This window comes from Hordeum vulgare, chromosome 5H (assembly GCF_904849725.1).
Source record: "Hordeum vulgare subsp. vulgare chromosome 5H, MorexV3_pseudomolecules_assembly, whole genome shotgun sequence".
In the NCBI taxonomy this organism is placed as follows: Eukaryota; Viridiplantae; Streptophyta; class Magnoliopsida; order Poales; family Poaceae; genus Hordeum; species Hordeum vulgare.
Window position 1 is genome coordinate 252,559,283 of NC_058522.1, and position 27,104 is coordinate 252,586,386.

The window sequence follows — 27,104 nt, forward strand, 5'->3', positions numbered from 1 at the left end:
TGCAAATTTGTACGATGTTACTTGAGACCAAAATTATTGCTTGACTCCAGAACACTAGGATAAAACTGGATCATCCCCTCACCTAATGTTTTAGAGAATTCTTCTAGACATTTCAGCAGCGGGGAGAAGATAACAACATACAGTGAGAGACAGGCAAAACCCCGATTCAACCACAGTACATTACATCTCATCTGGACAACATATATCTTAGCAGTGATCATAGGTACAGTTGGATGAGCTCATCGCTCACAACGGATGGTGTCAGAACACCAAGGTCAGTCAAAAGAAGTGTGAGGTACTGGGGAGGAGTGTAGTCTCTTGCCGATGTCTCAACTTCCACACCAGCAGGTATAGGGACTCCAAAATCTATCGGCCGATGAGCTGGTGTCATGTCCTTCTGGTCCAGGGGATATAGACGAGCAAACTACAAGAGTATCAAATATACAGTGCTATGTCATCAAACACACTAACACATCATCAAGCGATCATCATGCTATAGACGAAAACAGTCATGGATATTTATATAATACTACCTCCGGTAAGTCACTTATTTATGAACGGGGGAGTAGGATGCAAGTAAGATAACCCATCATTTAATACACTTGTCTACAATCTAGAACTAATTTACTATGTAGCCATCAACTGTTTGCGACAGTTTTAAGTAAAATAAACTTTGGTAAATTCCTACAGAAAGATATAATAAATCCTGAAATAAGACATGCAGTAATGTGACGAATGATTTGTGCAAGTAGTTTCTCTCAGGTCATGACGTGTAGATCAGCGGAATGCAGAATACTAAGACAAAGTTCCTTAAAATGTACAAGGACATATCAAATTGCTCTTGCATTATGGATGACTGATCAGCTTAAGGATCCACGAAAATTATCCCTAGCAACAATAAAGAAAACGGCAACACCCTAACAAGTGTGAGTCTCCGTGTTAAATAGAGGTCCTTACTATATATTCTTAAATATACAACAGTTCTTACTCGCTGTTCTTAAATATTCAACAGTTATGTTTCATTTATTCATATTACAGAAAGTAACATGATAGTAATAGTTTGCAGAGCAACATAGTGATACAATTTTGAAGTAGATTATCATAGCAGGCAGTACCTTATAACTTTCAGCAGCCACATATAGAGGTTTATTCATGCTATGAGCTACAAGAGCTATCTGATAAGTCCCCATCATATTAATAATTCCTCCACTTTCAACAACCCCATCAGCACCAACAAATACCATGTCAACTTCATCCATGGAGTAAGCAACAGCTGAATCAATTAGCACCTTAACAGGGATACCTAATGCTGCAAGTTCATTTGACATTCGTAGGCCAGTTCTGTCTGGTCTGCCCTCTGTAGACAAATAAACATAACAGACAAACATGAGAAATTCCACTTAATGGCATGCTGTTTGCATGTATACATGAACACAAGTTGCCACATTTGTGATCGTGATTACTAGCCATGAGGTAGGCTAACAACAAAACATTAGAACTGTAATTCTCAGATGATGTAGTGTTAGCACTTTGAGCATACATCCACTCAAGATGTACCAATTCAACACGACATCTAACCGCTGAGATAAAAAAAGGTAAGATGTGACTAAAGAACTACTGTATACTGCTCCCTCCGTTCCTAAATATAAGTCTTTTTAGAGGTTCCGCTAAGGGACTACATACGGATGTATAGGACATACTTTCGAGTGTATATTCACTCATTTTTCTCCGTATGCAGTCCCCTAATGAAATCCCTAAAAAGACTTATATTTAGGAACGGAGGGAGTAGCACGTACACACATGCAATGCACGTCTGAACGTTACGAAGTGATTTTGGTAAAAGTAGATAAACAGTAGACTGCCTTGTGAAATTATCCAACGCACAGGAAACACAGAAATGAAATAATAGAAGAGCGTAAACCCCAGTGATTGTTGTTTGTAAAAAAACAAAGAGCATGGAGCTGGTGGGGATTTTTTGGCAAACTATAACTGGTGGGATCCACTCATCCACACTAACAAATCTAACTGTTTACTTTAGCTCCCTTCTCTCCCTGTTCCGGCGTTTCTTTCTAGACTATCTCAAACTCGCTAAGCACGCCCTCTGCTAGGGCTGCAAGCTGGCTTGGGGCGCATGGACCTTTTTATGACAAGGATGATGCGATGGTTCTAGAACAGCACGGAAGCACCTGCTGGCTACTGTTTATGCGAATCCAGCTGCTTTCAACTGTTGAATTTATAAGATACCAATGGTTAGGGTTGATGCTCTAGATTCATTCAAAACTGCTACACTATATAGTCGTATAGAAAATAGAATTTCAGTCAAAACACATTAGGATGCAGTTTCATGCATGAATATGATCTCTAGCCCTCACTGCGGTATATTTTTTGTACACGAAAAAGATGTTGAGATCAGTCACAACCCTCATTGCGGTCTACTATTCGTACACGAAAAAGGTGTTCAGATCACTCCCAGCCCTCACATGTCGTCTATTTTTTGTACACGAAAAAGATGTTGATCACCCTCAACCCTCACCGCTTTCTGCATGAATATGATCTCCCAAGCCCTCGCAGTAAAGTATCACACTGATGACCCTTAATGGAGAATACACAACAAACGTGTTGAGACCACTGAATAGGAAAAGGACTAGAGCAAAATACCTGTGCATAGTACACGGAAAAGTTTGCGATTTGAGGCAGCTAGCTTCAGGATTTCCAACACCACTCTCGAATAACCATGTACCAGCATAGTGGACCCATCTGAGATGAAATCCTGGCTGAGCATTGCAATTGTCTTACGGGCCTACACAAATATTCTTCTACCAATTTAGTTCAATGCATAAACCATCTTACAAGAACAGTAGATAGTAAATTACGGGTAACCTTCAATGATATCTCTCCAAACTTTTCCCCTCGCTCGATTAGGCGTGATTTTGCTGCATCAAATTTCTCATGCTCCAAATGTGATGTTCTTGTTACAAAGCGCATGAACAAGTCACAAGCAGCAGACAGCGAAATTGAAGTAGCATCCCAGGACTGAAATATAGTTTTCAGTGTGAATTCAAGTAGTCAGCACCGCATGAGGGCTTCCATAACGAAACATTCGAAGACTATAAGCAGCTTAATCACTTCATCATTAGACAACATCAACTTCTGAACAGAATTCAAACCCTAGGACTAGAGAGACACATGATGGGTGGAATTTCGTACATGCCACTACAAGCATACCAAACTGATTTTATGCCATTGCACAAGGGCCTTTATCTCCAACACCACAGAAAACATGAGAGATAGTGCAAAAGGGCAAAATGAGCCAACACAAGTGACATTTCTAATTATATCTTCTCTAGAAAAATATATTTAGTTGTGAAACAATCTGAGTGGGACACTTCAGACCATGACAGCCATAATAAGAAGCACTACTCATTGGATTTTCATAAGCTTCTCACAAAGAAAGAAAAAAAAATGTACAAAATGCTACTCCCTCCAATCCATATTAATTATCGCAGACCTAGTATAAAGTTAGTGCAACTTTGTACTAAGTCTGCATCAAATAATTTGGGCCGGAGGGAGTATCTCTTCTTTTGAGAGTAATATTTTAACCCCACTAGAATGTACATTCAGAGACATGATTTATGCCACCAGAGAGCTAAAGCCTCAGTTTATCGCCAACGCGGAGCCGAGCCCCAAAAAAACCGTATACTATCCTTCCTAACTTGACAAGGGCACCCCTAATGTAAGCAATCATTGATCGGAATGTCAAGGGCCCTGACCACGTGACCCCACCTGGCAATGGAAGGGAGGCAACCGGCGCGCGGGTGGGCCGCACGCGCAAGACCAACCCGCAATACTTCGGCCCAGAGTGGGTGCACCGAACCGGCCCAGTGACAGCAGCTACTTAAGGGAGTCGACCCCAACGGCTAGGGCATCCGCGTAGGATCAGGCGACGGCGGCGACGAATGTTCCTGTTTCCTTTCCCGTTCATGTAATCGTTGTAATCGACATTGCTACATGATTCGTGCTTGAGAGGCTAGATCTGTGGGGGTCCTGGCACTGGGGGTACCTAGGCCCACCTGCCCGCGGGCCAGGGCAAGGCGCGCATTGTGGGCCCAGGAGCGCTTCCCGCCAAGGCCCGAGAATCCGACCCTCGCAAGGCCCCCTCTTCGCGAGGTGCAGATCATTGAAGGTTGCCAGGAACCGGCAGAGTTCCCCACGAGGACATTCCCCCTGAGGTCCGCGTCGAGAAGCCGCCTCCTGACGTGGTGACGCTGCCCCCGCGGGGCGGACTTAACAAGGGCAGCCAGGCAGGATCGCATGACCCTGCACCCTCACATGGGTGACGTGAGCCACGCAGAATGGCGTCAGGGTCGATGCCAGCAGGCACGGACAGAGAAATTTTCCCATTTGGTGTTAAGGGAGCAGAGCCAGCCGCGGGTTCCCAAAGCAACCCCCAAAGGTTCCCTACTTGGTGCAAGAGGTCCAAGGTTGGGGCTCAGCAGGACGGAGGTCACCCCCGAGCCCACCAGCGCGTCACGGCGAAGAGCTTTAGCAGGCGAAGACCACCTTTGTCAGGGTAGGCTGCAGTCTTGTCCCCTTTCAAAATGGCCGTTGCGGCGACCCTTCCAACCAAGTGTGTGTTTTTGGGGGGAAGAGGACCAAGGGTTGTATAAAAGGGAGGCCCGGCCTCCGTAGCAAGGGGATCCACCGACTCCACTAGGAGAGTCGTGGTGAGGTTGAGAGGCGCAACAGGGTAGGAGAGCGAGCGCACCCCAGAATTCGAACCTTTCTGAGTCTGCAGAGCCCCGATTCCGATATTTGGCGCGTCGGGTAGGGGTGTGCAACCGTTCTTTAGCTCCAGTTTTGGCTCCAGCTTCACCGACCCCATGGCAGACACTCGTCGTGTGCGCGTTGAGTGCAGGGCTGCCCGGGTCGTCGTGACCGTGCCTGCGGGCCCTGGCGCCCGCCGTCACTCCGCCAGGGCCGAGGCCGCGGCCACTGACCCCACCTCCCGCGAGCAACAGGCTTCCTCCGTGCACCCCTCCGTGCAACGGGAGGGCCGCACCGCCACGGCTTCCTCCTCCCACGCCCGTCTCGAATGTATGAATGCGCAAGCGGCGCTGCTCATGGCGCGCGAGCTGCTTCGCTAACGCCTGGCGGATGCCGGCTACGACGCATGGCTGGGCCGCACCACCGAGCTCGTTACCACCGCCGGAGAGGCCTAGGCGCCCTCCCGCTCGCTTCGCCCCCCCCCTCCGTCTGATGGATAAGTCTATGTACTATGGTCTTTGTGGGGCTGCAGCACATGGTCCTTGTGACTCTTAGGATAGAATCCTTGACCATCAAGGACTGGCAGTTAGGATAGCATCTTAGACTAGCATCTTAGCAGCATCTTAGACTAGCATCTTAGACTAGCATCTTAGCATATGCTTGGCTGGCTAGCAGCCTATAAATATGTATCCCCAACCCCTCAGGTTGGCATGGCATTGTGTGAGAAATAAACCAACGAAAATTGTCCCAACTCTTCTAGTGTCATCCACAACTATCAATGCTCAGGCTGCAAGGTCTAACGAGTGGTATCAGAGCCTCGTTATCTTGTACCCTGAGCATTTCCTGCTCACCTCTCTCACCGGGAGCTGAGCAGCCTAAGCCGGTAGCAGCAGCTGCTCCGACTGCCCCTAGCTACCTCCCTCCCTCCAGACTGTCGAGCAGCAGCTCGTCAGCAACAGCCTCCTCTTCACGCAACAGCCCCCCTGCAGTGAGCCATGTCTGCAGGTCGCTCTCAGCACACGGCTACCTCGAGCATACGGCGCCGGCAGGAGGCCGAGCGCGCCGTGGCAGAGGAGCGTGAGCGAGCAGCTGTAGCAGCAGCTGCTGCGGCAGCAAGGGTGTCGAGGCTGGCTGCACCGGAGCTGGCAGCAGCCAGAGCGGAGGTAGAAGCAGCAGCAGCGGCGGAGGCAGCACGTGAGGCTACAGCGGATGCCAAGGCACTCCGCGTCGGCTCCGGCAGCTCCAACGGCTCCGCGCCAGCGGACGACGGCGCCGACGCAGACCGCGCCAAAGTGGCGCAAGAGCGGACGGCGCCGCCGACGCAGACCGCGCCAAAGTGGCGCAAGAGCGGACGGCGCAGTGGGCAGCCGAGCACGCCCGCGCTCCAGGTGGAGGTGGGCAGCCGAGCACGCCCGCGCTCCAGGTGGAGGTGCGCACGGCGATGGCGGCTGCAACGACCAGGACCGCGGCCTCTACGAGGTCCGGACTGTGGTCAGGGATGTTGGTCCTGTTAGGAATAAGCAACTTGTATTCCCATGAGGCCATAGGCCGATATATATACATGTACAGGTTATGGACTATATGCAGGAAAACCCCTTATATATTGGGATAAATACAAAAGGGTACATGACTTGTATTATAACTCTAACACCCCCCCCCCTCAAACTCATGGTGGATGAACAACACTGAGTTTGGAGAGATAAAAACCATGTTGTGCTCTAGTCTGAGCCGTCGTCAGGAAATCCGCCAACTGTAACTCGGAAGGCACATTCTGAAGAGCAACAACCTGATCCTGCACAGCAGCGCGCACATAGAAAGCATCAACACCAATATGCTTGGTGAGCTCATGCTTCACAGGATCGCGCGCAATGCTAATAACACCTGTACTATCAGATAAGAGCAGAGTCGGTGTAGTGACAGAAACACCAAAATCCTGAAGTAACCACCGTAACCAAGTCACCTCTGCCGTCAAAAGAGCCATCGCTCGCAACTCAGCCTCTGCACTCGAACGGGAAACTGCAATCTGTTTCTTCGTCTTCCAGGCAATGAGAGAACCACCAAGAAAAACACAGTAAGCAGAAAGTGAACGGCGATCTGAAGGATCACTAGCCCACGTAGCATCCGAATAGGCCTGAAGCTGTAAAGAACTGGAGCGAGGAAAGAATAAACGGTGAGAGATTGTGCCCCGAAGATATCGGAGAACACGGAGGAGATGACTATAGTGAACCGATGTGGGAGTAGAGACAAACTGACTCAGAATATGAACCGGATAAGAAATATCCGGACGAGTGACAGCTAGATAAACAAGACTGCCAACAAGATGACGATAGCGCGTCGGGTCAGGCAGGGGATCACCATCAGTAGCAGAGAGGTGAACATTGAGCTCCATAGGAGTCTCAACAATGCGCTCATCAGTAAGAGCAGCACGAGCAAGAAGATCCTGGATATACTTTTCCTGGGATATAAAAAAGCCATCAGAGGTAGAAGAGACTTCAATCCCAAGAAAGTAGCGAAGAGGTCCAAGATCAAACATAAGGAACTGCTCACTAAGACGAGCCTTGACAAAGGCAATATACTCAGGGTCATCCCCAGTGATGACCATGTCATCAACATAAAGAAGAAGAAGAGTCCGACCACGAGGAGAAAGGTGAATAAACAATGCTGGATCATGAACACTGGGTGAAAAACCAGCGGCAGTCACCACAGAGGCAAAACGCTCAAACCAGGCTCGCGGGGCTTGCTTAAGGCCCTAGAGAGAGCGACGAAGACGGCATACCATGCCATCAGGAACAGAATATCCAGGTGGAGGCTGCATGTACACCTCCTCACGCAGCTCACCATTAAGAAAAGCATTCTTAACATCAAGCTGAGAGATAGACCAGTGGCGTGTAGAGGCCACGGCAAGAAGTGTACGAACAGTGGCCATATGAGCCACAGGAGCAAAAGTCTCGTCATAATCACGACCATGCTCCTGCTGAAAACCACGAGCCACAAGACGAGCTTTGTGACGCTCAATAGAACCATCGGAGCGAGTCTTTACCTTGTAGACCCACTTACAAGTGATGGGACGGACTCCAGGAGGAAGGGAAACAAGATCCCACGTACCTGTGCGTTCAAGAGCAGCAATCTCCTCAGCCATCGCAAACTGCCATTCAGGATGAACAACAGCCTGATGATAAGTAGTTGGCTCAAGAACAGCAGCTCCAGCGGTGGAAAATCCTAAGCGATCAACAGGCGGACGAGGATGAGAACGCAAGCCATAAGTAGGCTGAGACGAGGATGACGGCACATCCAGAGAGGCATCCACAGAACGTGAACGACGAGTGTAACACTGAGGAAAAGATGGAACAATGGAAGGAGGAATCGCTAAAGTAGAATCGGAGAGTGGCGACGAAGAAGTCACCGGAGATGAAGGTGTAGAATCCGGTGACATGCTAGACGAGGAGACCGTGGAAGATGGTGGCGACAAATCGACTGGAGGTGGAGAAGCAGAGGGAGCGGAATGAGTAGGCAAAGGCTCGACGAGTGTGATAGGCGTGTCAGGAAAAGTGAGAAAAGAGATATCCTCCACTGAAAAAGTCGAGGAAGATGGGCGTGGGTAGAAGGGACGAGACTCATCAAAAGTCACATCCCGAGAGATACGTATCCGACGACCGATAGGATCCCAACAACGATAGCCCTTATGCTCATCACTATAGCCTAAGAAGACACACTCAACAGACTGAGCGGTCAGTTTGGTGCGTTCGCGGGGGGCAAGAAGAACATAGCAAACACAACCAAACAAGCGAAGCGTCGAATAATCGGGAGATCGATCAAAAAGACGCTCGAAAGGAACACCACCCTGTAGAGCAGCGGAAGGCTGGAAATTGATGAGATAGGTGGAGGTGGAGACGACCTCAGCCCAAAAATGAGGCGGGAGAGAGGCAGCAATCATCAATGCACGAGCCGTCTCAAGAAGATGACGATGCTTGCGCTCAGCCACGCCATTCTGAGCATGAGCACCAGGACAAGAGAATTGAGAGAGAGTCCCTTGCTCAGCAAGAACACCACGCAACATCTTAGAGATATACTCGCCAGCGGAGTCAGCACGAAACACACGAATGGGAGAAGAGAACTGAGTATGAACCATGGCAGCAAAACGCTTATAAATGGACAACACCTCACTACGAGAAGTCATGAAATAAAGCCATGTGTAACGAGAGAAGTCATCTATGAAAATAATATAGTATTTATGACCCCCTTTCGAAGCGAAGGGAGCCGGACCCCATACATCGGAATGGACTAAATCAAAAGGATGCTTAGACACTGACTCACTATGTGGATATGGTAACTGAATCTGCTTGCCAAGACGACAACCCTGACACTCTAAGGAGGCATCTCCTGAGACAGACCCCAGAAGACCTCGACGAACTAACGACGACAAACGAGAACCACACAGATGACCAAGTCGATGATGCCACTGCTGGAAAGAACCAGTAGCCGAGGCGACCAAAGCGGAAGAACTGGCGATAGAATGGGCAGCGGAAGGAACATGAAGCCAGTCCAACTCCCAAAGACCCTCAGAATCACGGCGGCGAGGACCAGCCCCAACCAAAGTGTGCGTGCGACGGTCCTGGACAGAACAAGAGTCAAGATCAAGGATGACACGACAACCAGAATCAGCAAGTTGACCAGCGGAAAACAAATTCATGGTAAGTCGAGGAACATGAGCAACATCGGGAACAGAATAAGGAGTGGTAAGAGTGCCTCTACTAACGACAGGAAGGGGAGTACCATCAGCGGTGAGGACATGAACAGGAGAATCAAGCGAACGAAGAGAGGACAGAGTGGAAGAATTAGAAGTCATATGAAAGGAAGCTCCAGAGTCCAGAACCCATGGGGATGTACCTGACTGTGTAGAAGGTGGTTGCTCAGTGCGGGAAGCCTCAGTCACAGAACCAGCAGTACCCGTGGAGGAAGAACCTGAAGCAGCGAGCAGACGCTTAAGTCTCAGAATATCCTGCTCAGTCAAAGCGATGGCTGAAGCTGTCGAGGTAGATGACGAAGTCGCTGTAGATGATAACCGCACCTTGCGCAAGTGTTTCTTCTTCATGTAGCAGTGGGGCTCAATATGACCATCATTGTTGCAGTAGTTACAATGTGGACGGGGGCGACCTGAGCCGCCAGAAGGAGTGGGCAAGAGCGGCGGAGCACTCGAGCGAGAAGGGATCGGTGCAGCAGGTGGCGTAGAAAAAGTCCGAGCAGCGAGCACCGAGGGAACCTCCAGCAAACCAGCACCACGTAAGCGAGTCTCCTCAGCACGAATCTCAGAAAGCGCCTCCATGAGAGAAATACGGCCACGAGCAAACAACTGAGCACGCCGGGGCTCAAACTCCTTACGGAGCCGAGACAGGAACTCGTAGACGCGATGAAACTCCAAGTCGGCCTGGACAGCCTGGCAACAGGGGCAAGTACGACAACCAGCACTGCGGAGAGAATCAAGCTGGCGCCAGATAGCAGAACTCTGTGCATAGAAGTCATCAACAGTAGAGTCACCCTGATGAAGAGCATGCTCATGACGGACCACAGAGAGGTATAAGGCATCACCAGAGGGCTCATAGCGCTGACGAAGGCGGGTCCACATCTCAAATACAGTAGGAAGGCCCAGAAACTTAGAAGCAAACTGAGGCAGAACACTAGCAGTGAGAACAGCGGCAGCACGAGCATCATCATCAAGGCACTGGGTGTAAACGGACAGAGCATCATGATACACCTGAAGAGCCTCCTCATAAGCCAAGACCTTCTCATCATAAGCACTCACAGCGGCCTCATCAGCAAGCTGAGTCGCATCCTTTGCGGCCTGAGAAGCATCCGCAGGAAGAGCCGGTGGGATCGGCGGAGTGGGAGCCACGGGAGGAACCGGACATGGCGGACAACAGACCTCGCCGGAAAGAAAACCCCATAGGCGGATGCCACGCATGTGAATGCGCATGAAGCCAATGAACTCGGTGTAGTTAGTGCCATCAAAGATCACTGGACAACGAGGAACAGCAACGTAGCCGGATGCAGCAGACATTTTTTTTTCTTTCTTTTTTTTTTGTAGTCAACGAACCGCGTCAGACAGCAGGACTCGATCTGGCGATGGGGGAGCCGCCTCGATCTAGGAGAGCCTCAGATGCGATCTGGTACGGATGGAGTTGAGGGCCAGGGGCGGCGCGATCTGAGGAGCCGCGTCCGCTGGTGGAAACCGCCTGGGCTGATGGGACGCGGGCGCCTCTGCTGATGGAAATAGCGTCCGCGGGCTCGAGGGAACCGCCTCTGCTGATGGGACGCGATTTGATGGAGCCGCGTCCGCTGGTGGGTACCGCCTGGGCTGGTGGAAACAGCCTCTGCCGATGCCGATGGGAACGCTGCGCAGGAGGGCCTCGATCTGACGAGGAGCCACGATCTGGCTGTCGCGGCGGCTGGTGGGAACCGCGTCCGCTGGAGAGGAAGCCGCGTCCGCGGGCTGGTGGGAACCACGTCCGGTGGAGAGGCCTCGATCTGGAGCCGCCTCGACTAACGTCCTCACTGCGTTGTTGCGTCCTCCTCCCGCAACTAGAGTTGTTGCGTCTCCTCAGCCCGCTCCTAAAGCGCCCTCAAGCTGGCCTCCGCTTCTTCACAGCGCTTGGCGAGCGCCTCCTTCTCGACAAGAGCACTTGCACGAGCGGCCTTCGCCTCGGCGGCCTCCCTTTGGCCCTCTGCACGGACGGCCTCGGCCTTGTCTTGGGCCTCCTTGGTGGAGGCGTCAAGTTGGCGCCACCCCGCGGCCGACCTCGCACGCTCCGCGGCCAAGCGCGCCCGGGTGTCCTGGAAATCCACCTCGAGCAGGTCGAGCGCATCCCGAAAGCCATCCCCGAGTAGGGCGAGCGCATTTCGGGCGTCGGTCAGGGCCCCACACCTGAGCAACCCGTCCTGGCCCGCAAGGGCAAGGACCTCCCGAGGGGCCGCCGTCCCAGCGCTGCCCGCTGCCGTAACCAGAGCGGCCCTGACGCCCTCCGCTTGAGACGCAGGGGGCTCTGGGTTCTCCCCCACGCCTGGCATCAGCGGCGCACTTGCAGAGGCTGTCGCACCAACCTCGGGGGCCCCGAGGAGATCACTGCGGCCTTAGGACGGCCCACGTCGCGTCGTGCGTCGGGGCTGGCTGCGGGTCAGGACGGTCGACGAAGGCTGAGACGCTCCTTCCTCCCGCGTGAGTTGGGCCGCCGCAGCCTCGACAGATGGCGTCGGGGGCTGGACCGTCGTGGCCTTGGCTGGTGGCGCCTGGGGCTGGATCGTCGCGTCCGTGGCGCTCGGGCTCTCTCGCCCGCTGAGAGGACACTTGGAGCTGCAGTGGCGCCCATACGCCCGAGCACGACACCAGGCCAGCGCAAGCCGCCCCGCGCCTGCCAAGACCCCGATCAACGGACGAGGGTACCCTCGTGACAGGCGTCACCTTCACCCCAATGGTGGCCCTCTTCTTCTTCTCCTCGCCGCCACCAGGGCGCCTGCGTCGAAGAAGGGTTCGCCTGAATAAACTAATCACGAATGAACATCATGAGGATGACTAAGGTACTTGCTCGTCCCGGCGGCCCACTTCCTCTTCTCGACGGAGGGTGGCGCGCCTTCGCCGCCCTCACGCGCCGCCCTGCCGCCACCTGAGGGGCGCTTGACACGGTCCCCGACGAGTTTGTTAGACCTTTCAGCCTGAGCATTGATAGTTGTGGATGACACTAGGAGAGTTGGGACAATTTTCGTTGGTTTATTTCTCACACAATGCCATGCCAACCTGAGGGGTTGGGGATACATATTTATAGGTTGCTAGCCAGCCAAGCATATGCTAAGATGCTAGTCTAAGATGCTGCTAAGATGCTAGTCCAAGATGCTATCCTAACTGCGAGTCCTTGATGGTCAAGGATTCTATCCTAACAGCCACAAGGACCATGTGCTGCAGCCCCACAAAGGACTATGTGCTGCAGCCCCACAAAGACCATAGTACACAGACTTATCCATCATTCTCCCCCTAAGTCTTGTACGTCGTCTTGTGGGAGAGTCGAATCATCCCAATCCTGGAGCAGAGTTCGAGGAACTTGATCCTCCCAAGTGGCTTGGTGAGCAGGTCTGCGAGCTGGTCCGTGGTGTTGATGTAGCTCGCCTCGATGCTCCCTTCTTCCAAGCAGCTGCGGATGAAGTGATACCTCAATCGGATGTGCTTGCTCCGTTCGTGAAAAACGGGGTTCTTTGCCGGAGCCAGGGCGGACTTGCTGTCCACCAGGAGCTGCACCGTTCTGGTGTCTCGGACGAGGATATCACCAAGCAGTCGAGCGAGCCAGAGCGCCTGAGTGCAGGCGGTGGAGGCCGCTATGTACTCGGCCTCACAGCTGGACAGGGCCACCACCTGCTGCTTGACCGATTGCCAGCTCACGAGACACTTGCCGAGGAAGAAGAGGATCCCGCTCGTGCTCTTGCTGGTGTCGATGTCGCCGGCGTGGTCGCTGTCGCTGTACCCGACGAAGTGTGCCGCCCCCGGACACCTAGGGTAGTGGAGGCCGTGGTCGAGGGTCCCTGCCACGTAGCGGACGATCCTCTTCACTGCCTGCTGGTGCTCCGACGTCGGTCGCTCCATGAACCGACTAACATAGCCCACGGAGAATGCCAAGTCCGGCCGTGTGTGGGCGAGGTAGCGAAGGCTCCCCACAAGGCGTCGGTACTGCGTAGGGTCCACTTCCTCCGTCGTGCTGTCGCGGCTCAGTTTCAGCCTCTCCTCCATCGGAGTGAGAGCTGGGTGGCAGTCGGTGAGCCCAGCTAGCTCAACGATGCGCTTGGCGTAGGCGGACTGTCGAAGCGCGATCCCGGAGTGATCCTGGTGCACCTCGATCCCTAGATAGAAGGAGAGGAGCCCCAGATCACTCATCTGGAAGGTGGCCTTCATGTCTTCCTTGAACGCCGCCACCTCTGCATCTTTGATGCCGGTGATCACCAAGTCGTCAACATAGACGCCCACCAGCAGGGCATTTCCTCCACTGCCCCGTCGGTAGACGGCCGCCTCATGCGGGCTTTGCTCGAAGCCCATCTTCTTTAGCGTGGAGTCCAACTTGGCGTTCCACGCCCTAGGTGCCTGCCGTATGCCGTAGAGAGCCTTACGCAGGCGGAGTACCTTGCCCTCCTGGCCGGGGATCGCAAATCCCGGTGGCTGATGCACATAGACTTCCTCCTTCAAGTCGCCGTTGAGGAATGCCGACTTGACATCCATGTGATGGACACGCCAGCCCTCCTGGGCAGCTAGTGCAAGGAGAAGTCGCACGGACTCCATCCGTGCCACGGGAGCGAAAGCGTCGTCGAAGTCGACTCCTTCCTGCTGCAAGAAGCCTCGGGCCACCAAGCGAGCCTTGTGCTTGATGATGGCGCCGGCTCCATCCCTCTTCAGCTTGAACACCCGCTTAAGGGTGATTGCGCGGTGACCACGAGGGAGGTCAGCGAGCTCCCAGGTGCGGTTCTGCTCGACCGCATCCATCTCCAACTGCATCGCGGCGCGCCATGCCGCGTCTTTCTCGGCCTCTGCAAAAGACCGAGGTTCGCCGTCCTCACACGCGAGTTGTAGCTGCGCCTCCAGGTCGCGTGGCACCAGTCCCGGCACCGGCTGGTCGCCGAGTAGATTATCCATCGTACGATACCGTAGCAGTTCGCCGCTATGATACGCGTCGATGCGCTCCTCGTCGTGAGTGAGCGGGGAAGCGAACTTCATCGGGTTGTGCTCTGCGTGAGCTGGTGCTGATGAAGACGAGCCCGGAGTGGTGACTGTCGGGGCTGGAGTATGCGGCGTCGCCGGTTGTGGTGCCATCGGCGTAGCAGGCACCGGAGTCGATGTAGTTTTGGGGGCTAGGGTAGACGTGCTCGGCGAAGAGGAGTTGCTTGCTCCCCCAGCTTCCTTGAAGTGGACGTACTCGACAATGAAGTCGTCATACGTCGGCGTCGAGCCGTCGTCCACCGCCTTGTCCCATTTCCACCCTCGCCCTTCGTTGAACACGACGTCTCGCGCCGTGCGCACACGCTGTGTCTCTGGGTCGAGGATGCGGTAGGCCTTTGAGCCCTCCGCATAGCCGATGAAGACTCCCGGAGTACTCCTGTCGACGAGCTTGCCGATGTGGCCGAGCTCTTTGGCGAACGCAAGGCAGCCAAAGACCCGCAAGTGAGAGACCGCCGGCTTCCGCCCATGCCAGGCCTCGTACGGCGTCCTGCCGTCGAGTGCCTTAGTAGGCGAGCGGTTGAGGATGTAGACGGCCGTTAGCACCGCCTCTCCCCAGAAAACAGCCGGCATCCCTCTCTGCTTGAGGAGAGCCCGAGCCATCCCCACAACCGTCTGGTTGCGCCGCTCGACGACGCCGTTTTGCTGCGGGCTGTACGGCGCGGAGTAGTGGCGCTGGATGCCCTCATCAGCGCAGTACGACGCGAATTCAGCCGCCGTGAATTCGCCACCGTTGTCAGTGCGCAACACGCGCAGTTTGCGGCCGCTCTCCACCTCCACAGCAACCTGCGCACGCCTGATGGCGTCCGGCGCCTCTCCCTTACTGCCGAGGACCATCACCCACATGTAGCGAGAGAGGTCGTCGACGAGCAGCAGGAAGTAGCGTCGACCTCCTGGTGTGGCTGGCGTCACCGGGCCACACAGATCTCCGTGCACGAGCTCCAGCCTCTCCTTGGCCCGAAAACTCGCCTGCTGGGGAAAGGGGGGTCGTCTCTGCTTCGTCAGCACACAGATGTCGCAGAACTGCTCCACATGGTCGAGGCATGGCAGGCCTCGCACCATCTCCTTGGCACTTAGACGCTTCAGGGCCTCAAAATGAAGGTGCCCAAAGCGCTCATGCCATTGCCACGCCTCGTCGTCCCGACGGACAGCGAGACAGACCGGTTGTGCCACCTGCACATCAAGGACGTAGTGTCGATTTTCGCCTCTGGGTACCTTGGCGAGAAGGCGACGCTGGCGATCCCAGATGCGTAGGACCCCATGCTCAATCAGCACGCGTGAGCCGTTCTCATCCAGCTGTCCCAAGCTGATGATGGAGTTCCATACCGCGGGGATGTAGTAGACACCGGTGAGCAGCCGGTGCTCTCCCGTCTTGGTGGTGAAGATGACGGAGCCGATGCCCTTAATTTCCACAGCTGAGGCATCCCCAAACTTGACGGAGCCTCACGCGTCGGAGTCGAGCTCGGCGAAGGATTCCCTTCGACCGGTCATGTGGTGGGTGGCGCCGGTATCGAGGCACCACCCCGCAGTCTTGTCCTTCCCGGAGCCATCGCCGAGAAGAGCGTGTGCTTTTGGCTCGTCGAGGTGGAGGGGAGCCTTTGCGACTGGTGTCGTTGAAGGTAGCTCGATGCTTGCATGCGCCATGAACAGAGCCGTCTCCTCCTCCGCCGCCTGTGCGACGTGAGCCTGGCCTTGTCGTGGTTGGCGACACTCATTGGCCCAATGGCCAAGCCGGCCACAGTTGTGGCAGCTGTTGTCCTGTGCCGGCTTGGGCTTGCCAGCGACGCCGTCCTTGGCGCCTCCGCGGGCGTCACCTTCGGCACGTCCTTGTGCCTTGCCGCCCCTTCGCGCCTTGCGCTGCTTGCCGCGCTTGCGGCCGCCCGTCGTGGAAGAAGGCTCCCCCTTCTTCTTGTCACCAAGGCTGGCATCCCACTGCTCCCGAGTTAGGAGCAGCTTCCCGCCGGTGGTGATGGGCCCCGAGGGAGGCTGTGGCTCGCCGGTGTCGACGACCTTGAGGCGACCTATCGCCTCCTCGATCGTCATCGTGGAGAGGTCCAGCAAAGACTCGATCGAGCGAGCCATCTGCTTGTACTTCTCGGGAATGCACCGGAAAAGCTTCTCGACAACTCTCTCCTCGGTGTAGGTGGCATCGCCGAACTTCACCATCTTCTGCAGCAGAGTGTTGAGACGGAGAGCAAAGTCATCAACGTCCTCACCTGGCTTGAAAGCCAGGCTCTCCCACTCCTTACGAAGTGCCTGCAGTGTGGACTTGCGAGCACGGTCGCTGCCGATGCGTGCCGCGGCGATGGCGTCCCAAGCCTCCTTGGCAGTCTGCTTGTTGGAAAGCGAGAACTGCATCTCGGGCGGGACTGCGGCGATGAGGGCGTCCAGCGCCCGTCGATCTTCTTGGTGGTCGACGTTGCTGTCCTGGACTGCCTCCCACAGCCGCCGCACCTGGAGCCTGATCTTCATGATCGCGGCCCACTCGACGTAGTTGGTTTTAGTGAGGGTAGGCCACCCAACACTAGGACCAACATCCCTGACCACAGTCCGGACCTCGTAGAGGCCGCGGTCCTGGTCGTTGCAGCCGTCGTCGCCGTGCGCACCTCCACCTGGAGCGCGGGCGTGCTCGGCTGCCCACTGCGCTGTCCGCTCTTGCGCCACTTTGGCGCGGTCTGCGTCGGCGCCGTCGTCCGCGGGCGCGGAGCCGTTAGAGCTGCCGGAGCCGACGCGGAGTGCCTTGGCACCCGCTGTAGCCTCACGTGCTGCCTCCGCTGCTGCTGCTGCTTCTTCTACCTCCGCCCTGGCTGCTTCTACCTCCGCTCTGGCTGCTACCAATCCGCTGCAGCCAGCCTTGACACCCTTGCTGCCGCAGCAGCTGCTGCTACAGCTGCTCGCTCACGCTCCTCTGCCACGGCGCGCTCGGCCTCCTACCGGCGCCGTATGCTCGAGGTAGCCGTGTGCTGAGAGCGACCTGCAGACATGGCTCGCTGCAGGGGGGCTGTTGCGTGAAGAGGAGGTTGTTGCTGACGAGCTGCTGCTCAACAGTCCGGAGGGAGGGAGGTAACTAGGGGCAGTCGGAGCAGCTGCTGCTACCGGCTTAGGCTGCTCAGCTCCCGGTGAGAGAGGTGAGCAGGAAATGCTCAGGGTACAAGATAACGAGGCTCTGATACCACTTGTTAGACCTTTCAGCCTGAGCATTGATAGTTGTGGATGACACTAGGAGAGTTGGGACAATTTTGTTGTGGTGCCGTCGGCGTAGCAGGCACCTGAGTTGATGTAGTTTTGGGGGCTGGGGTAGACGTGCTCGGCGAAGAGGAGCTGCTTGCTCCCCCAGCTTCCTTGAAGTGGACGTACTCGACAATGAAGTCGTCATACGTCGGCGTCGAGCCGTCGTCCACCGCCTGAGCATTGATAGTTGTGGATGACACTAGGAGAGTTGGGACAATTTTCGTTGGTTTATTTCTCACACAATGCCATGCCAACCTGAGGGGTTGGGGATACATATTTATAGGCTGCTAGCCAGCCAAGCATATGCTAAGATGCTAGTCTAAGATGCTAGTCTAAGATGCTGCTAAGATGCTAGTCCAAGATGCTATCCTAACTGCCAGTCCTTGATGGTCAAGGATTCTATCCTAACAGCCACAAGGACCATGTGCTGCAGCCCCACAAAGGACTATGTGCTGCAGCCCCACAAAGACCATGGTACATAGACTTATCCATCAGAGTTCGCCCTGGCCCCCCTCCTCTCCGGGGGCCTGAGGGGTCCCCCGGAGAGGTACATCCGTCGCTAGGGCACGCACCGCACCATCGTCAGAGGCCCCCGCCGCCAGTGCATCGGCTGCCATGGGGCTCGATCCTGCTCCTTCTCCTGAGGCCACGGGTCCAGGGGGAATCGCCCGGCGCCGCTCATCCGCGGCAACGTCGTCCCCGAGGTTGCGCAAGGACGGATGGAGATCGGGCAGTGGTATCCGGCCGACGTTCTGCTCCCCTTCCGTCGCCTCTGAGTCTTGGTCGTTGTCGTCCTCACCCAAGGATGACACCGCGATGGAGGAACCCCTGTGCAACCCGACGAGCCCCCACTCGTCAAAGACAGGCATCTTCGCGACCAGTTCCTTCACGTTGTCGCAGGCATACAGCGACGGTGTGGCAGGCGGAAGGTCCTTGGGATTGGAGCCAAGCAGAGCCCCCAAGGCTCCATCCAGCTCGTCGTGCGTTAGGCCACCGACATGTAGGCGCATCGGGTCCCTCTCGCCCCCGTCAGGCAGGCCTCCGCAAGAGCGGCGATTCACTCCAAGACAGGCCCCGCCATCGGGTCGGTGAGCTTTTTGTGGCTCCACCCGAAGGTTTGCTCGGGCGGACCCGTGGGTGTCGCCAGGAGCGGACTCTCGCGGCGCGCGTCCATGAAGACCCAATGGTGTAGAAGAAATCAGAGAACGACGGGTGGGAGCCTTCAGGTGGGAGCCCGCGCCCGCGACATCAATGAAGGAGATGCACGCGGAGCGCTGGCCCGGGGCGGTGAACCGCAAGCTAAAGAAGTGACGGAAGAGCGCCACCGAGGGCCTCACGCCCACGAAAGCCTCGCAGTAAAAGGCGAAGATAGCCAGGAGGAGGACGGAGTTGGGCTGAAGGTGCAGGGCCTGGATCTGATAATGGGAAAGGATGGCGTAGAAGAAATCAGAGAACGGCGGGACCAGCCCGGCGTAGATGCTGTGGAGGAAGAAGGGGTAGGCGGTCTTCACCAGGCTGCTCGGCGCTGCCGAACTTGGCCGGATGTCGGTTGCTCGCCCCTCGTCCGTGTCGCTAGCCACCAGCGGGCCGAAGTCCTCCATAGAGATGCGGGAGGGCATGAGAGCAGCCCGGCGGCGACTGCCGCGGCCTTTCCCTTCTTGTTGGCAGGAGCCATTCGTGGGCCGGGGCCGCGAGAGGAGCAAGGAGGTGACTTGCGCGGAGATTGGATCTCGAGCGGTCTTGCGTAGAGGAAGAAGATGCAGAAAGGTGCGTGTGGCGTGAAGGTGCGTAATGATGGCTCCATCCCACGTGCCCATTTTATGTCAGCCGGGGCAGATGCCAAGGCCCTGTGGGAAGGCGGAGCGCCCCGTGCCCCGTCACGCGCCACGCATTCGGCATGGCCCGCAGGCGGTGAGAGCCCGCACTGTTTCGCCCTCCGATTGGTCGGGTCGTGCATGCCGCGGGCTCGAGGGTTGCTGTCCGGGTCCTAGGACTGAGGGCACCCAGGCCCGCCTGCCTGCGGCCTAGGGCACGTCGCACATTGTGGGCCCAGGAATCCGACCCTCGCAAGGCCCCCTCCTTGCGAGGTGCAGATCATCGAAGGTTGCTAGGAACCGACGGAGTTCCCCTCGGGGCCATTCCCCCTGAGGTCCGCGTCGAGAAGCCGCCTCCTGACGTCGCCCTCGCGGGGCGGACTTAACAAGGGCAGCCAGCAAAATCGCATGACCCTGCACCCTCACATGGGTGACGTGAGCCACGCATGACGGCGCTAGGGTCGGTACCAGCAGGCACGGACAGAGAAGTTTTCCCCTTTGGTATTAAGGGAGCAGAGCCAGCCCGCGGGTTCCCAAAGCAACCACCAAAGGTTTCCTACTTGGTGCAAGAGGTCCAAGGCTGGGGGCTCAGCAGAACGGAGGTCACCCCCGAGCCCACCAGCACGTCATGGCGAAGAGCTTTAGCAGGCGAAGACCACCTTTGTCAGGGTAGGCTGCAGTCCTGTCCACTTTCAAAATGGCCGTTGCGGCGACCCTTCCCGCCAAGTGTGTGTTTTTGGGGGGAAGAGGACCAAGGTTGTATAAAAGGAGGCCCGGCCTTTGTAGCAAGGGGATCCACCGACTCCACTAGGGCAAGAACCCCCCCTTTGTACTCATCTTCCACCTCAAGCAATCCAGACAAGCAGGAGTAAGGTTTTACACCGCAAGGTGGCCTAAACCTGGATAAACTGCGCGTGTGTTCTTGTTCGTCTTCCTTAGCTCGAGCCACCGGAGAGTCGTCGTGAGGTTGACAGGCAGAACAGGGTAGGAGAGCGAGTGCACCCCAGAGTTCGAACCTTTATGGGTCTGTGGAGCCCCGATTCCGACAAGATCCACCATCGCTACTCTTACATCTGGTATCAGTCGCCACCACCACCCACCGCCGCGCGCTCTGGCGCAGTTCATCGAGACGCGCAGTCTTCATCAAGACCTACTACAGCTGGAGCACATGGATCCGGCCATCAAGACCTACCTCAACAAGCTCTCCTCCATGATGGAGGCCAACAGCGCGGCCCTGACTGCGGTCACCGTCCGGCTCGATGATCTGGCCACTTGGCGGCCCGATCTCGAGCGGCGTGTCACCGATCTAGGCGATGCGGTTGACGCGCTCCAGCAAGCGCAGCTCCCCAAGGTGAGGATCCTCAGGCGCCGAACCCCACAACGCCGCCACCAGCGACTCGCAGCACGGCACCTCATGCTACCGACGGCGCGGCGGAGGCATCTCGCGGGTCAAATGACCACGGCGTCTTCATGATCCAACGGGGGACGCCGGCGATGTCGTTCCAGACACCGCCTCCCCTCCCGACCAACGGTCGGCTCGAACTCCGTCTCCCACTATTTTAACCTCCCCCTTCGCGCATGCTAGCCAAATGCTTGCGGCCCTTGACCAAGCACACCCTTCGATTTCCTTATCACAGTTCTAAGGGGAGAACCCCAATCTATGGAAGACCATGTGTGAGCAGTATTTCTACATATTCGGCATCCATGATACGTTTTGGGTGCCCATGGCTGCCCTGAATTTTTCGAGCCCGACTGCTCTCTGTTTGCAATCTGTCCAAAAGAAGTTAGGGGAGTTCACTTGGGAATCCTTCTCTGCGATGCTATGCACTCGTTTCGAGCATGATCGGCACCAGATGTTGATCCGCCAATTTTATTCGCTGCGGCAAACTACCACGGTAGCTGATTAGCAGAGAGAATTGAACTTATTACCAATTATTTGAGCTCATATTCAGGTACAATTCATCCCTTCTACTTTCTTACTCTTTTTGTGGAAGGGCTGTGACCGAACATCCGTACGGTGGTCATGGTGCAAAGGCCACCGGATCTCGACACAGCGTGCGCACTGGCCTGCTTCAAGAAGAGGTCGCAGACGGAGCTTGCCCAGAGGGCCCACGCCAACCAGCGGCGCGCCCTTCGGACACCACGACTCGCGCACCCAACGCGCTGCCGCTACCACCGCCACCCCCGCGGGCAACACCTCCCATCGGGGCGACCGACCGCCGCGAGACGGATGCGGCAAGAGCGGAAGCCTCCAAGGTCAGAACTCTACGGGACTACAGAAGAGCAAGGGGCCTCTGTTTCAAGTGCGGAAAATGATGGGGGCACGACCACACCCGCCCCACATCCGTTCAACTCCACGTCGTCGAGGAACTATTGGAATTGTTCGGCATCGACACCCAGAGGACCAAGGCGTCAGCCTGGAGGAGGAGCCACCTCCGGGCATCGTCATGGCGATCTCCCGATCGGCCCTGACGGGCGGCGTGTCACCACGCGCGTTCCAACTCCGCGCCTAGATTCAAGGGCACGAGGTGCTGATGTTGGTGGACTCCGGTAGCACCACGCCGTTCATCAACGATCAACTGGCAGCCAACATCATCAGTGTCTGACCTCTATCGCATGAGTACAAAGTGCGTGTGGAAGACGGCGGGGAACTCATCTGCTCCGCCAACGTCCCAAATTGCACCTGGTGTTCGCACGAGAATCAATTCTCCACCGACATGAAGGTCCACGACACCATTCTGGGCATGGACTGGCTCGAGGAGCACGGCCCGATGACGATGGACTGGCGCGCCAAGCTCATCGAGATCCCCACGCCCGATGGTGTGATCTCACTTCGCGGGCACGACAACTCTTCCTCGACTTGCATCGTCGTCAACGCCCTGCAACTACAAAGCCTCTGTGTCAAGGGCGCGGTCGCACACATCGCGCATGTGTGCGCGGTCACTCCGGAAGACAACATCGCCACCCCAACCCCAGTCTGCATCCAGCACGTCCTCGACGAGTTCGAAGATGTCTTCCGCGAGCCCATCGGCCTACCTCCACGACGCGCATGTGACCACCGCATTCCTCTCATCCCGAGGGCGCAGCCGGTCAACATACGACCGTACCGACACAAGCCTGATCTGAAGGACAAAATCGATGCCCAGGTCGCCGAACTGCTCCGCACGGGCATCATCCAACGAAGTACCTGCCCCTTCGCTTCTCCAGTCATTCTGGTCAAGAAGAAGGACGGGACATGGCGTCTCTGCATCCACTACAGGCAGCTCAACGCACTCACATGTGTCAGCAAGTATCATGTGCCAGTGATCGAAGAACTCCTGGATGAGCTGCACGGCGCAGTTTGGTTTTCCAAACTCGACGTCCGCATCGGTTATCACCAGATTCGCCTTGTTGAAGGGGAGGAGTACAAGACTGCGTTCCAAACGCATTCGGGACACTTCGAGTTCAGGGTGGTGTCGTTCGGCCTCGCCGGGCCACCAAGCACATTTCTGGGCGCCATAAATACCACCCTCCACCCCCTGCTGCAAGTGTGTGTCTTGGTCTTCTTCGACGACATCTTTCGTCTGGACCCAAACGACCGAGACAGCGTTCCAAATCCTAAAGCAACAGCTCGTTGAGGCACCAGTGCTGGCATTGCCGGACTTCTCCAAGCCATTCGACATCGAGACCGACGCCAGCGACAAAGGGATCGGCGCAGTCCTGCAGCAAGGAGGGCACCCGATCGCTTACATGAGCAAGGCCCTGAGCCCACGCTACCAGGGCCTCTCTACATACGAGGAGTACCTAGCAGTGATTGTCGCAGTGGATCAGTGGCGCCCCTACCTGCAGCACGCGGAGTTCATCATTCAGACGGACCAACGCAGTCTCATCCATCTCAACGAGCAGCACCTCACCACAGCATGGCAACAGAAGGCGTTCACTGAGCTCCTCGGACCGCAGTTCTCCATCCGTTACAAGAAAGGGAGCGACAACACAGCGGCCGACGCCCTCTCGCGCCGACGCGCCTGAACTCCTACATGGCATCAGCTCGTGTCAGCCTGCATGACTCGAGGACGTGGTCAACAGTTATAACAGCAACCCTCAAGCACAACGCCTTCTGGAGCAACTGGCCATCCGTGAGGACCCCAGGGGCGATTCAAGCTGCAACCAGGCCCGATACGTTTCCGCAACAGGAACTGGCTCGAAGGCTCCACGGAGATGGAGCAGCGCATCATCGCTGCCTTCCACGACATCGTCATGGGAGGTCACTCGGGATTCCCGGTCACATACCGTCGCATTCATCGGCTGTTCGCCTGGCCAAAGATGAAGATGCATGTCCAGCAGTACATCCGCTGTTGCCAGGTATGTCAGCAAGCCAAGCCTGATCGTGCCGCTTCCCCTGGCATGTTGATGCCTTTACCCATTCCGAATTAGTCATGGGATCTCATCACCATGGACTTAGTGGATGGGCTACCACAATTTGGATAGTTTAACTGCCTCCTGGTGGTTGTCGACAAGCGCACGCGCTTCGCTCACTTCCTGCCGCTGACGCACCCCTACACGGCTGTCAAAGTGGCTCTGCTATACATGCAACAACTGTATAAGCTGCATGGATTTCCAGGAGCGATTGTTTCATATCGTGATCCAGTCTTCACCAGCCACTTTTGGCAAGAGCTTTTAAAATATGCAGGTACCGAGTTGCACATGAGCACGACGCATCACCCTTAGACTGACGACCAAACGGAACGCGTCAACCAATGCATCGAGACGTACCTGCGATGTTTCGTGCAGGCTTGCCCCAAGCGCTGGAGTTTCTGGGTGCCATTGGCGTAGTTCTGGTACAACTCGTCCCACCACTCGGCGATCGGGATGACACCTTTCAAGGCCACGTTCGAACGCGAACCAAGACACTGGGGAATCACAGCGACTACTTCCTACACGGTGTCGGCACTGCAATCATGGCTGGAGGACCGCGCAACCATGCAGAACGTGATTCAGCAACAACTACATCGCGCAAGGCAACTCATGAAGAACCAAGTGGACAAGAAGCGTTCGTTCCGGCAATTCTAGGTGGGCGACCGTGTCTTCCTCAAGTTGCAGCCCTACATCCAGACGTCCATCGCCCCAAGAGCCAACGACAAGCTGTCTTACAAGTTCTACAGCCCCTTCACCATCATCGCCAAGGTCAACAATGTCGCCTACAAGCTCGAGCTCCCTCCACAAGCTACAGTGAACCCGGTCTTCCACGTCTCGCAACTTCGTCAAGCCCTACTTCCGGGCACGCCGGTCTCCGACGCACTGCCATCAGCAAGGGAGAACTTGGCAGTGCCAGTGGCAGTGCTCCAATCAAGATGGCGCCAGAAAAAATGACACGATGCGAGAATAGGTGCAGGTGAAGTGGTCCACTGAAGCTCTCGGCATCACCTGGGAAGACAAGACATCGCTGCAAGCCAGGTTTCCCCATGCTGAGGCTTGGGGAAAAGCCTCTTCCGAAGAAGGAGGGGATGTCAAGGGCCCTGACCACGCGACCCCACCTGGCAGTGGAAGGGAGGTGACCGGCGCGTGGGTGGGCCGCTCGCGCAAGACCAACACGCGATACTTCGGCCCAGAGTGGGTGCATCGAACCGGCCCAGCGACAGCGGCTAGTTAAGGGAGTTGACCCCATCGGCAAGGGCATCCGCGTAGGATCAGGCACCGGCGACGGCGAATGTTCCTCTTTCTTTTCCATTGCTACCTGATTCGTGCTTGAGAGGCTAGATCCACCATCGCTACTCTTAGACCCTGTTTGGAACCACTCAGATTATATAATACAGTTTTTATAATCTATTTTTTCTCCAAACAGGACAGATTATGGTGTAGATTATAAAAACTAGATGGACAAATTATTAAAAACTCAAAATCTACTCTACCCCAGCTAAAATCAGATTATGGATTGCTAATGACCCATTACCCTTGTAAAGTTGGAGATAATTACATTCCTGCCACCGCCACCCTTCTCTTTTAGAAAAAACAAAGGGCAGACAGGTCATTATGCAATGTAAAACCTTGATTATAGTTTATGTAATCTGGCCTCCAAACATGCCCACCTATATTATTTTTATAACCCAGATTATATAATCTATCTTTATAATCCAGATTATCATAATCTATTGTGATTCCAAACAGGGGCTTAGGCCCTGTTTGAAACCACTCAGATTATATAATCCAGTTTTTATAATCTATTTTGTCTCCAAGCAGGACAGATTATGGTGTAGATTATAAAAAATAGATGGACAGATTATTAAAAACTCACAATCTAGGCCCTGTTTGGAACCACTCGGATTATATAATCCAGTTTTTATAATCTATTATGTCTTCAAACAGGACAGATTATGATGTAGATTATAAAAACTAGATGGGTAGATTATTAAAAACTTACAATCTACTCTACCCCAGCTAAAATCAGATTATGGATTACCAATGACCCATTACCCTTGTAAAGTTGGAGATAATTACATTCCTGCCACCGTTACCCTTCTCTTTTAAAAAAAACAAAGGACAGACAGGTCATTATGCAATGTAAAACCTGGATTGCAGTTTATATAATTTGGCATCCAAACATGCCCACCTAGATTATTTTTATAAACCAAATTATATAATCTATCTTCATAATCCAGATTATCATAATCTATTGTGGTTCCAAACAGGGTCCTACTCTACCCAGCTAAAAATCAGATTATGGGTTGCTAACGACCCATTACCCTTGTAAAGTTGGAGATAATTACATTTATACCACCACCCCCCTCCTTTTTTAAAAATAACAGAGAGCAGACAGGACATTATGCAATGTAAAATCTGGATTACAATTTATATAATCTGGCCTCCAAACATGCCCACCTAGATTATTTTTATAAACCAGATTATATAATCTATCTTCATAATTCAGATTATCATAATCTACTGTGGTTCCAAACAGGGCCTTACACGGAACGTCGTAGGAACTAATTTATCACTACAGTGATGAACTAATAATAATAGCTAATAGCACCAAGAAGATAAAAACTGAAAAATCGTGCCAGTTGCAATGCGGTATAAAACACTCCAAACAACCACATGGAAGCGGCAGGACGGAATAGGGGAGGCACTGGGTTTTAGGGACCTTGAGCTTGTCGGAAGCCTTCTTGAGCTCGATCTCGAGCTCCATCATGGTGGTGGCCCTGCTGGAGCGGATCACGGCGGCGAGCGCCATGATGGCGGCAACCGCCTCGGCGGCCTCCGGCTTGCGGCGCCAGAAGTTGAACTCCTCGATGACGCCGCCGCCGTTGCTCCCGGGGGAGGGGGGAGGGGCGGCGTCGGCGTCCGCATCGGGGAGAGAGGCGGCAGCGGCAGCGGCAGCGTGGTCGAGCCAGTCGCTGGAGACGACGGCATGGTGCTCCGCCCGCGTCTGGTAGTAGGCGGAGATGGGAGGGGCGGGGTTAGGGTTTTGGGCGGCGTCGAGCTCCATGGGAAGGAGGAGGGGGCAGAGCAGAGGTAATCACTGGTCAGGGAGAAGGGTGTAGGGACATCTCTGCGGTTGGTAGGCTTCCCTCTTACAG

General features: G+C 55.1%; 1 protein-coding gene and 1 pseudogene across 1 annotated transcript; one reads left to right on the forward strand and one right to left on the reverse strand.

Moving 5' to 3' along the window:
* LOC123452497 (translation initiation factor eIF-2B subunit alpha-like) lies at positions 1–27,097 on the reverse strand. The gene is made up of 5 exons (XM_045129154.1): positions 26,669–27,097; positions 2,881–3,033; positions 2,659–2,800; positions 1,116–1,357; positions 1–424 (listed from the first exon to the last, which is right to left on the reverse strand). The coding sequence occupies exons 1-5, from the start codon at positions 27,011–27,013 to the stop codon at positions 218–220; spliced, it is 1,089 nt and encodes a 362-aa protein (XP_044985089.1). The 5' UTR covers positions 27,014–27,097; the 3' UTR covers positions 1–217.
* On the forward strand, positions 21,864–23,168 carry LOC123452496 (annotated as a pseudogene).
* Positions 27,098–27,104: the final 7 nt, after the last annotated feature.

Coding starts and splice junctions, on each gene's coding strand:
- LOC123452497 (XM_045129154.1), bottom strand. CDS start 27,013: ATGGAGCTCGACGCCGCCCAAAACCCTAACCCCGCCCCTCCCATCTCC. Junction 3,034..26,668: donor AGGCTTCCGACAAGCTCAAG/GTCCCTAAAACC, acceptor ACTATATTTCAG/TCCTGGGATGCTACTTCAAT. Junction 425..1,115: donor TGGCTGCTGAAAGTTATAAG/GTACTGCCTGCT, acceptor ATACTCTTGTAG/TTTGCTCGTCTATATCCCCT.